Source organism: Carassius carassius, chromosome 6 (assembly GCF_963082965.1).
Source record: "Carassius carassius chromosome 6, fCarCar2.1, whole genome shotgun sequence".
In the NCBI taxonomy this organism is placed as follows: Eukaryota; Metazoa; Chordata; class Actinopteri; order Cypriniformes; family Cyprinidae; genus Carassius; species Carassius carassius.
The window spans coordinates 2833718-2846225 of record NC_081760.1 but is presented as its reverse complement, the minus strand read 5'-3'; the positions used below and the strand labels follow the sequence as shown (position 1 = coordinate 2846225).

The 12508-nt window shown below is 44.9% G+C and overlaps 1 protein-coding gene across 6 annotated transcripts in view; it reads left to right on the top strand.

The window, feature by feature from the left end:
• LOC132142216 (amyloid beta precursor protein binding family B member 2-like) overlaps positions 1-12508 on the top strand; it is a 47603-nt gene that overhangs the window by 12538 nt on the left and 22557 nt on the right. For 4 of the 6 annotated variants that reach the window (XM_059551905.1, XM_059551904.1, XM_059551901.1 and 1 more), the window contains exons 3-5: positions 2118-2248; positions 2488-2533; positions 7730-8680. In XM_059551905.1, coding sequence (XP_059407888.1) covers positions 7732-8680 — 949 coding nt within the window. In that variant the 5' untranslated portion in view covers positions 2118-2248; positions 2488-2533; positions 7730-7731. The remainder of the gene's footprint in view (positions 1-2117; positions 2249-2487; positions 2534-7729; positions 8681-12508) is intronic. The other 2 variants (XM_059551902.1, XM_059551903.1) reach the window with 2 other exon arrangements.

The following is a 12508-nucleotide window of genomic DNA, read 5'->3' as shown; positions in this document are numbered from 1 at the left end:
CCAAAATGCGCCGGCCGTTCAAGCTTCACCGTTCCTCCGCTCGCCATGACCACTGAGTGTGGACTGAACATGGCAACTTTTTTTTTTTTTTTTTTTTTTTTCATAAATCAATCCACGGGTCACGTTTGTGCCGAACCGAAGATATTGATCCGAACGGATCACGGATCACTGATGATCCATTGCACCACTACTATAAGTGTAATTTGAAAACATTGCAGTTGCGTTTTAAAATACAACAACGAGCACCACGAAACCATTTAAAGGGGCGCATTCAGTGGTCTCCTTGAAGTGAAACAGTCAACAAAGTACAATGATCTCCAACGTATGGCGCGCTCTCTTCATTTTATCAAATGATAATTATGAATTTATTCATTTTACAGTCCTGCTACTACCATTTTATTCAGACTAAAACCCCTTTAATTCGGGTGAGAAAGCTTTTTTTCCAAGTGGCTTTTGCACATAATAATACCACTGCAGACGCATTTTGCAGCATTAAGGTTATTAATTGATCGCTAATTTAAACGACGATCGATCATGGAAATTATCGAATATTGACATCCCTAAATACAAATGAGTTGGATGGAAACCTGGCTATTGTCTGCATGAAACCATGCTCCCGAACAAACGTCATTCACCATTCTGGGCAGCTCCAGGACAGCTGTCTCTCCGAGCGCGGTGCTGTCTGTGAGCGGCGGAGTAACGGAGCCCTCAATCACGCTGCAGTGTTTGTAAGAGCTGCCAACTTCTCCACCCCATTTACAGAGTGAAATTCTCTGACTACCTTTATCTCCCAGGACTGTTGTTGAATCTTCCAAAAGTTTTGGCTTGGGGTGCTTCACATGCGGCAGCATCACTTTCCACCGCACCAATAAGACGGGGCTGCCCGCCGATGTGCCTGACTTTAAATCGGCGCTACTAAACACGGATATCGGCCGATGCAGATATATATAAAAAAAATTACAAATATCGGCCCAATATATCAGCCGACCGATATATCGGTCGACCTCTAGTACATCTCTAATTAAAGCTCACCACATTGTCACACACTGAACTGCTCTGCTTCTGTTTGTTTTTTGGTCTAGTTTATGCATGGATACAAAATGGCAAACTGAATCAAAATCTCAGTGCATATCTTGTCTGCCATACACTCTTTATCTGTCTCATTTTTCTTCCATCTACTTGTCATTTTATAGAGTTATAAAATATTTTTCAACTTTTTGACTATATATATAATTCTTTGACTCACACACACACACACACACACACACACACACATATATATATATATATATATATATATATATATATATATATATATAATATTTAAGTCTTTAACCAAAGAACCAGAGTCATTGAAGTAAAACATAATTTTATGTGAAAATATTTTTCACTGATTTTCACTTTAAGAAAAATGTATATGCCTCATTAAAATATGCATTTTTCTTTTTAAATTAAAATCATGTAAATGTATCTTAATATAATTTTAATATAAATTGCATGCATAGTTTTAATAGAATGAAATGCCTTATAATACAGTGTGTATATATAATATACTGTATGTGTGCGTGTTAACTGACATTTAAATGAGAGATGCTCAAGCTATTAAAACATTTATCTTATCACTCATAAATTTCAATGATACATGGAAAGATCATGAAGCCAGTCTAATGAAATACTCAATGGCCAAATAAAAAGTGTTAAAATTGTTTAGGATGCTGCTTCATTTTACATTGTAAGTGAAACCATCACAAATACTTGATATATGACAGACCAAGTTATTTTTGGTTGTAATGTTTATACATAAATGCCCTTTGATCTGTACAGTGAAAAATGATTTCATTCTCATTCACTACCCAGTTTGGTGATTCCCCCTGAGATAGTGTGTGTTTCTGTTTGTGCCGCCACCCTGACAGTTATTTTTGTCATTGTGCTCCAGATGCATATTTCCTTCCCATGCTGTTTTCACACACAGCAGGAGAATTCCCGGAAGATACACACACACACACACACACACACACACCACTAACCTTAGCTGAGGGATGGACGTAGTGAAAATGCATCAAGTAAAATGTCCACATGCTGTCTATTTTCTAATCATAATTTTGTATTGTGTTCAGAACAGATTTCTTGAGTGCTTTCATGGTTATATACTCAACTGGTGCTGATTAACCAAAACCTTGATGATGCACTGATTCTACACCATGGCCCAGGAGGCTCTGTGGAAATACCCACAATCCTCAGCTCCCTGGTGAGTATGACTGCATGCTCAAATGTTTGTATTAACCTTTGTTTTTATAAAGATATGATGCACTGTGCTTTACAGAACTCCAATTAAAGCTGTAAATTAGCAATATTGAATAAATACACAACAGCTACAGCTTATATTGAATTCATAATATTTGCATTGCATGTGTGTGTTTGTGGATGGTCTTCTATGCTCCAGATGACAAAAGAAGATTTCATTCTTTTTTTTTTTTTTTATTGTAGATTTACATTGGCAGTGCCTCCGGCTCAACGAGAAAACCTTTGCAAGGTCAGACAGCCCTCGATGTCAGGATATGATTTGTACAGAGCACCACACTAAAAAAATCTACTAGGGAGCCAATGGCTATTAAAAATAACCTTATAGAAAACCTTAAAGGAGACAACTCTATAGATGATTTAATATTAATATGTTTTTAAGATACCATTTAGTATTTTTTTGTCACTTTACAATGAGGTTTGTGTCACGGCCGGGATCCAATGAAGCACGGAGATAGAACCAATTGCAAGTAAGTCTTTTATTAAGGGGTAATCCAAACAGCATAAACAGTCCAGGCAGGGGTCAATAGGAAACATCCATCCAAAACATAAACTAAACAAGAAGACAAGGCAAGGGCACGAACTGACGGACATGAATAAACAACGACTCCGTGACACATACTAAGACAGACCGGGTTATATACACAAAAGGATAATGGGGAAACAGGAGACAGGTGGGGAACAATCAATTAACTAAACAAGGAGGAAGGTGACCAAATAAGGAGACAGGAAGTGATAATATGATAAACACCGTGGGAACTGAGGACACCTAGTGGAACCCCAGGGAACACAACCCAGACACTGTGACAGTACCCCCCTTCTACGGAGCGGCTCCCAGATGCTCCAAGACAGACACAAAACAGAGACCAGGAGGGAGGTGGACAGGTGGAGGCTCAGGGGGAGGGACGGAGGGCCAGAAAAGAAAAACATGGGGAACAGGCACCAGAATGTAAACACAACACAGAAAGACCAGGAGGGAGGAGGACAGGAGGAGGTTCAGGGGGAGGGACGGAGGGCCAGACTGACAGAAAGGAACAGGGACAGACATTAACACAAAAACCAAAGGAAAAAACAACATGAAGTCCCCCAGGGCGGAGCAGAAGACCACCACACCCTTGTGGTCAAGGCCAGAGCCCTCCAGGGAGCGGAAGACCACCACAACCGTATAGTCAGGGCAGGCGCCCCCCAGGGCGGAGCGGAAGACCACCATGTCCGTGTGGTCAGAGCGGAAGCCCCCCAGGGCGGAGCAGAAGACAAACATGTCCGTGTGGTCAGAGTGGAAGCCCCCCAGGGCGGAGCAGAAGACCACCACAACCTTGTGGTCGAGGCCAGAGTTCCCCAGGGCGGAGCAGAAGACCACCACCACCATGTGGTCAGGGCGGAAGGCCCCCAGAACGGAGCAGAAGACCACCACCCCCCTGTGGTCAAAGCGGAAGCCCTCCAGGGCGGAGCAGAAGACCACCACATCCCTGTGGTCGATGCACAAAGCCCCCAGGGCGGATCAGAAGCCCACCACTTCCGTGCGGCCGGATCAACGGGAGGACGAGACTCTGGTAATTCCATGGTGTCTCTACTGGACTCCAGAAGATCGGTGCTGGCCTGACACTGCTCATGAAGATCATTGGTGACTTGCATTTGCTCATGAAGATCAATGGTGACTTGACTCAGTCCTTGAAGATCACCGGTGACTTGACTCAGTCCTTGAAGATCACCGGGGACTTGACTCAGTCCTTGAAGATCACCGGGGACTTGACTCAGCTCTGAAAGGTCAAAGGTGACTTGACTTGACTCTGAAAGGTCAACGGTGACTAGCCCTAACTCTGGAGCATCAGCGGTGACTAGCCTTGACTCTGGAGGGTCATCTGGAACCCGACTCGACTCTGGAGGGTCATCAATGACTAGCCCTGACTCTGGAGGGTCATCAATGACTAGCCCTGACTCTGGAAGGTCATCGGTGACTAGCCCTGGCTCTGGAAGGTCATCGGTGGCTAGCCCTGGCTCTGGAAGGTCATCGGTGACTAGCCCTGACTCTGGAAGGTCATCGATGACTAGCCCTGACTCTGGAGGGTCATCGGTGACTAGCCCTGACTCTGGAGGGTCATCGGTGACTAGCCCTGACTCTGGAGGGTCATCGGTGACTAGCCCTGACTCTGGAGGGTCATCGGTGACTAGCCCTGACTCTGGAGGGTCATCGGTGACTAGCCCTGACTCTGGAGGGTCATCGGTGACTAGCCCTGACTCTGGAGGGTCACCGGTGATAAGCCCTGACTCTGGCAGGTCATCGGTGATAAGCCCTAACTCTGGAGAGTTCCCTGGCACCTGACTCGACTCTGGAGGATCAGCGGTGACTAGCCCTGACTCTGGAGGATCAGCGGTGACTGGCACCTGACTCGACTCCGGAGGGTCCACTGGCACCTGACTCGACTCCGGAGGGTCCACTGGCACCTGACTCGACTCCGGAGGGTCCACTGGCACCTGACTCGACTCCGGAGGGTCCACGGGCACCTGACTCGACTCCGGAGGGTCCACGGGCACCTGACTCGACTCCGGAGGGTCCACGGGCAACTGACTCGACTCCGGAGGGTCCACGGGCAACTGACTCGACTCCGGAGGGTCCACGGGCAACTGACTCGACTCCGGAGGGTCCACGGGCACCTGACTCGACTCCGGAGGGTCCACGGGCACCTGACTCGACTCCGGAGGGTCCACGGGCACCTGACTCGACTCCGGAGGGTCCACGGGCACCTGACTCGACTCTGAAGGGTCAGCTGAGACTCTCATCCTGTGCAGCGGCGCTGGGCAAGCAGCCATCTTGGGCCATGACTCTGGACAGGCGGCCATCTTGTACTGTGGTGCTGGTCTGGCGGCCATCTGGGGTTGTGGTGCTGGACTGGCGGCCATCTTGTACTGTGGCGCTGGACCGGTGGCCAATTTGGGCATTGGCGCTGGGTTAGCGACCATCTTGTGCTGTGGCGCTAGGCTGACGGCCATCTTGGGCTGTGGCACTGAACCGTTGGCCAAAGTGGGCATTGGCGCTGGGCTGGCGGCCATCTTGTACTGTGGCGCTGGACTGGTGGCCAATTTGGGCATTGGCGCTGGGTTGGCGGCCATCTTGGGCTGTGGCGCTGGAACGGTGGCCAATTTGGGCATTGGCGCTGGGTTAGCGGCCATCTTGTGCTGTGGCGCTTGGCTGGTAGCCATCCTGGGCAGTGATGCTGGACTGGCGGCCATCTTGGATGGTGGCGCTTGGCTGGTAGCCATCCTGGGCAGTGGTGCTGGACTGGCGGCCATCTTGGATTGTGGCGCTGGAACGGTGGCCAATTTGGGCATTGGCGCTGGGTTAGCGGCCATCTTGTGCTGTGGCGCTTGGCTGGTAGCCATCCTGGGCAGTGGTGCTGGACTGGTGGTCATCTTGGGTTGTGGCGCTTGGCTGGTTGCAATCCTGGGCAGTGGTGCTGGGCTGACGACCACCCCGCCGGAAGAGACAGAAGCCGATGCTGCAGGTAGTGCACGAATTCCCAGAATTCCAGTGTCTCTAACTGCGCCATCTCCTCCTGAGACACTGGATCATCCAGCCCGCCATTGAAATAGTCCTTGAGGGCCGCATCATTGTAGCCCATGCCCTCGGCCAGGGACCAGAACACCTGAGCCAGGGCACCCACTCATTTCCCTCTTGGCGGAGGGCGATCAACCGAAGATACTTGGCTCGCCGCTCCGCCATCTTGGCTGGGGAACGGAAAGACGACATACCGCTGGTTCCTAGAATGACGGAGTCCTTCTGTCACGGCCGGGATCCAATGAAGCACGGAGATAGAACCAATTGCAAGTAAGTCTTTTATTAAGGGGTAATCCAAACAGCATAAACAGTCCAGGCAGGGGTCAATAGGAAACATCCATCCAAAACATAAACTAAACAAGAAGACAAGGCAAGGGCACGAACTGACGGACATGAATAAACAACGACTCCGTGACACATACTAAGACAGACCGGGTTATATACACAAAAGGATAATGGGGAAACAGGAGACAGGTGGGGAACAATCAATTAACTAAACAAGGAGGAAGGTGACCAAATAAGGAGACAGGAAGTGATAATATGATAAACACCGTGGGAACTGAGGACACCTAGTGGAACCCCAGGGAACACAACCCAGACACTGTGACAGTTTGATTTGTTAATATTACTTGAAGCATTTACTAACATGAATTAATGAGCAAAGTTAGTTCACAGAGCATTAAATAATGTTAACAGTAAATGTATGTGAACATTAACTAAGAGTAATAAAGGCGGTAAAAGTGTTGTTCGTGGCTAATTCATGTCAACTAATGTTGTTAACTAATGGTGACAAATGAAATCTTATTGTAAAGTGTTACCAGTATTTTATTATAGTAAAACTCTGTATCTTTAATTACATCATGTTGTTATATTAACAAGTCAGTATATTGATATAAATTCTGACAAACCTAAAGTACACATTCTCAGTTCTCAGTTAATTTAATATAAGATATAACTGAAAAATGTGAGCAAATCAGTTGTGAATTCACTGGATGAGTATGATTCCTGACTCAACACAAGATGTTATTTGATTAAATTAATGTAGAGGAAAATAATTGTTCACTACTGTTGCCAATGGTGACTAGATTTTAAATAAAAATTCAATCTCACTTTTTTTTTAGCCACAGTCTGGAGGCCGGTTTGTGTCCATCTGTCTTTATGTAATATGTTGGATTACTGTGTGATTGGTTACATCCTCTTTCCTAGTGCATGTAGTGTCTCTGTGAATCTCTCTTTGAGCGTTAGCAAAACTCAGCTCATCTTTTGGCATGAACCTGATTTCATTTTCCATCCAGTTGCATCATAGCATGCATCACTGGGTTGTAAACAGCTATAATCACATTTAATTCCATCAAATTAAGTTGATTTAAAATGTGGTAATTCAGTTTGGTAGCACAGAAGCAGCACAGTCTGCGGAGCTGCTTGAGCAAAGACAAATGAGCTTTTCATGAACCTCATTGCAGATTCGGTCCTAGTACCGATATATCGGCAACTGTTTATGTTCCTTAACATTTAATAAAGGAAATGATTGGTGATTCATATGTTGATGTTGATTCACATTACTTGAATTGCTTTCTTTGTCCTCTTTTACACTTAATCTGTTTTGACACGTCCTGACCAACAGTGACAAGCCGCTGTCAATAAAATACTGGACAAAGGCTTGAAACTTTGACAAAATGTATCTTTAGTTCGGTAAATAGAGGTGCTCAACCAAAAATGACAGAGTTCTGTTTAGATTAAGAAATAAGATACAAATCTAAAATATTTGCATTGAATTTTTAAAGTTTTTCCATTTTTGTACTTCTCTCTGATATTGAATGCACTGTTTATGTGTGATTTTTGACAGCTTTTTTTCACTTTTCCTCACTTTAGCCATGATGTCAGTCTGCGTGCCCTCACCACATAACTCCTCCCCCTCTGTGGACGTAGCTAATTGCAATGGACCCTCTGCAACTCCGCCCACATCCCTTAGCCTGCGTTCCTCACACAATCAACTGCTTAGTGGTGATGTCATCAAACAGGGCCAGACCACGCCCCCAAAGTGCAGGAAGAAGTACGCACTCACGAGCATTCAGAGCGCGATGGGACTCGGCGAAGGTGTGACGCCACCGCCGTCATCTTCAGCAACTACTGCTAACCCTAAACTGGCCAAAAATGGTGCGAATCAGTTACGGAAAGCTGCGGAACGACAGGATCACAACAAGAACACCACGGGAGAAGATGAGGATGGAAACACAGCTGGCGAATCAGAGCTCAGCATCGACGATGAGCTGAGGAATGTTGAGGAATTAAGTCTAGACAGTGAGTCTAATGCTGACGACGTTCACAGTGACTTTGACCAGAACAACAAGCTTGTTGACGAGGAAGTAGATGAGTTAATTGATGATGACACTAATGAGGAGGATCGTGTGGAGAATTGTGACGACCTGCTCATTCTGTCCGAGAAAACGGACATTGTTTCAGATAGGAAGTCGCCCGAGCATATTAAGACCAAGAGTTACCTGGAGTCATGTCTGGATGAGCTGTCATACGAACTGTCTGACACCCAGGATGAGGATGTCACTAAGCCTTTGCTGGAGAAAGAGATGACTCCCTGTCCCTCGTCTCCGAGGAAACTGCACAGCCCTGAAGACACGCCCCTCCTGTCTATCGGCTCTTCGTCTTCCTCTTCCTCACCGGAGACGAAAAAAGACAGACCACGGACGGGAGCCAAGACAGACCGGGCACTAAACCGCATCCAGAACCTTCCACACAGTGACGAGGAGTCCAGCTGGACCACGTTGTCACAGGACAGTGCATCCCTGGGCTCACCAGAAGAGAGCGGTCAGTAGTACACATTTGAAACCTTACAATGCATATGTGTGTAGTTTGCTAGTCTGGTCAGTGTGTTTGTGTGTGTGTGTGTGTGTGTGTGTACTTTGGCCCTGTGTTGTGGATATGGTGTGGTTTTCAGTTTGACTGAAGAGCTTTGGCAGAAAGGTGTTTGTGTGTTTAGACTTTTCATTTCACTGAAGTGTGATCTAAGTAAACGCAGCACAGTGTGTGTCTGGTTTGAGGCTGTGGAGGAAAGCTTATCAAAAGCGTATTTACTTAAGTGTACCTTTTTTGTGTGTAAAAATTATCTGAAAATGTTGAAGCAGTATAATTCATCCAAAAATTCAAAATTGGTCATCGTTTACTCTCTCTAATGTTATTCCAGACGTGTAAGATGTGAACCACAAAATAAGAAGTCATACAGAATGTCCATGCTGCTCTTTTGCATAATGAAAGTAGACAGGCTCAAAAAAGTACAAAAAAAGATTTTTAAAAATGTGTAACTTTTGAGAGTTGCGGAAAGTGATTTTCAGTGATTGATGACATAAAGGCTTGTTGTTGTTACAAACATAATAAAAAACACATAAGACCCTCCATCGAAAGGCCATGCAACCAAATTTTCGAAGCATCCAAAAGTTCATAAAGGGTGAGTAAATGATGACTGAATATTCATTTGTTTTTGTGAGCTAGCCCATTAAATGAATCTGTTCCTCACACAAATTAATAGCAAGACTAGGGGTGCATCCGAAATCAAATATTCTCTTGTTTTAAATAAATATGAATGAGGCCACAAGAGCGCACTATTATTACTATGAACTGTGACGTGTATTTAATCTGAAAAATATTAAATTACACATTTTCATTTATGCTTAGACAGACTGCTATTTGACTATGCAGCTATTGTTATTATAACTGTGCATTGAAATGTGCTTAGTGTCTACTTTTACTGTATAAAATTAAAAAGAGTAGAGCATGATCAACATTCATCAAAATATCTCCTTTTATGTTCCACAGAATCAAAACTACAAAGGGTTGGAATGACATGAGAGTGTGTAAATAGTTTTTATTTTGGGTGAACAGTCACTTTTGGTACATGCAACCCACATTTATAACAATGATAAATGGTGCTGAATGTCTCCTCTTTGCCCCCGGACTGTCACTCAAACCAGTCTACAATTGACACCGAGTCTGTCAAAATCTCTCATTGTAGACAGGAAAACCTAACAGGTGTGTGGCAGGTCTGTTTGGCCAGCATGGAGGGTAATGGACAGCTGCTACCTGGTTTTACACCCAGATGTTAGTTGGCATCACCGTGGCAGACTGTTATGCGCACCAATTCTTGCACATCCATCCCTCTCCCATGGTTTCTGTATCTTGTCATACCAAGGTCACGTGACCACACACGGGGTGACACTGCAGGAAAAATGATCTCAGGGTTGCCGGGGTAATGATCATTCGGCGAGGGAGGTGGGTTTGCACGGCCGCATGACCAATCAGATGTCCCAGATGGACAGGAAGCTGATATCTCTCTTCCTGCAAGATTTGGATAAAAAATAAACAGCATATAAACAGTCTTTTGCTCTCAGATGCTCACCCACCCTGTCTCTCCCTCTCCCTTTCTCCATCAGTCGCTCGCCCCCTCTCTACCTCTGCTTTCCTCTCTCTTCTCATGTCATCCTCTCTGCTTGCGGCTGCTCAGTCATGATGCTGGGTAAAGACTACATGTTGGCCATTGTTATAGTGAATTACGAGGGTAGGTACTGAGCGTCGGTGTGTCTGTGTGGATGTGAGTCAGTGCTACGCATGTAGCGTCTCTGTTGCGTGTGCATGCTCGTAAATGCAGGCAGAGAAGAGAGATTAGGATGGAGAGAGGATGCAGTGAAGGGTGTCACGAGCTGTGTGCTGAATACTGAAGTTTGTGCATATGTTCATGGCACTTCGGGTCGCGTGTGTGTGTGAAATTTTTTCTTTCAGCTGTCCTCCCACTGGAACACTATTATACATCTTCTGAATGAATACAAAACCTCCCGAACACAAACACATGTGAACAGGATGGAGAAATGAATGATCTCTTTTGTAAAGATGCATATTAAAAACAATGTGATCATCAGCAACAGACAGCATATGAAAACTGCATAATGTTATGGAGTAAAATGTTGATCCAGGAAGTGGTATATGTCTGTGCAACCTTTGGAGGTGTTGATGGAAGCGATTTACTTGATTTATGCCTTGATAATCATACTGAATATTATCCAGATGTAGTTTTTGATAAAAATTAGATTTTTTCACTTTTCTGCTCAAAACGATACATTTTTATGTAATCTACCTATATCCAACTGTTGATAAAAAAAAGAATGCTTTAAGCTAGAATAAAACCGATTTTTGTAGTTTTTTTAGTTTGGGAAGGAGAAGGTTTGGAATGATAGTGTTAAAGGCTGAGCTGAAGTCCACAGACAGGATCCTCACATAAATCCCCGGTCTGTCTAGATGTTGCAGAACATAATGCAGTCCAATGTTTACTGCATCGTCCACAGACCTGTTTGCTCCAGTAATTTCCTTTAGGTGGGCCAGCACCAGTTTTTCAAAAGACTTAATGTCCACAGATGTTACAGCAACAGGCCTGTAGTCATATAGTGCTGTAATTTTGGATTTCTTTGGGATAGGGATGATGGTGGAGCGTTTGAAGCATAAAGGGACTTCACACAGCTCCAATGATCTGTTGAAGATCTGTGTGAAGATGGGGGCCAGCTGGTCAGCACAGGATTTCAGACAGGCTGGTGTAACACCATCTGGGCCTGGTGCTTTTTTTCTTTTCTGCTTCCTCAAGACCTTGTCTTTGCTGACCTGAATTGCAGGTGTGGGGGAGAGGGGGTTGCAGGAGGCGTGAATGGTCATGTGGAAAGGTGTTCAGGGCGGGTGTGGGGTACGATGTGGGGAAGTGAACGGAGTCCTTAGTTTCTCCAGAATAATTCCTTTTTGCCACTCTGATGTCCTTTTGCAGTGTGTATTTAGCCTGTTTAAACAAGACTTTGTCCCCCTTCCTGTAAGCATTGTTGGAAACTCAGAAGCGAAGACCAGGAGACTCTTGGGTAAGCTTCAGCAGAATTCTTTATTGAGAACGCTCTGCGTGGCGCTGTAGTCATCAAAAGTCTAACCAAAGCAGTGATACTTTGGAGTTTATATCATTTCAAGGGGAGGGATCCATACAGTAGAGGTGGAGACAATTTAAACAAAGCATCCAAATTGAATACAGGGATCGGCCTGATGCTGGCCATTTTCCCATCTCTGATCTTGTCAGCATAACAGTGTCATTTAAATAAAGAGGTGCCTGACAGTATCTCTGATACCTTCACATTATCATAGAGACGAAAGGTACAGCTGTCCCTTGAGCTTAAAAAGCCAAATGCCAAAGAATAGCACAAAGACAAAAGGTCATTATCTCAGACACCTGGGCTTCTATCCTTTTTTACCTCAAAATGTACCTCAAAACGTTTTCAGTTTATATGCTATTACATTGGAACCTAGATTTAACATTTAATAAATTTGTAATCCCACAGCATCTTCTTTGGCCTGACGGAGCTGTCTGAGTTTTGCAGTGAACCATGGTTTGTCATTGTTGTAATGTTGAACGAGTCCTGGTAGGAATGCACATATCTTCACAGAAACTGATATATGACGTTACAGTCTCTGTGAGCTCGCCCAGGCAGAAGCTTCAAAAACACTCCAGTCAGTGAGGTCAAAACAAGCTTGTTAATCCTGCTCTACTTCATTAGTCCCATCTTTTTACAGTCCTTAATACAGGTTTAGCAGATTTCAGTTTCTTAATTTTGGTGTAAC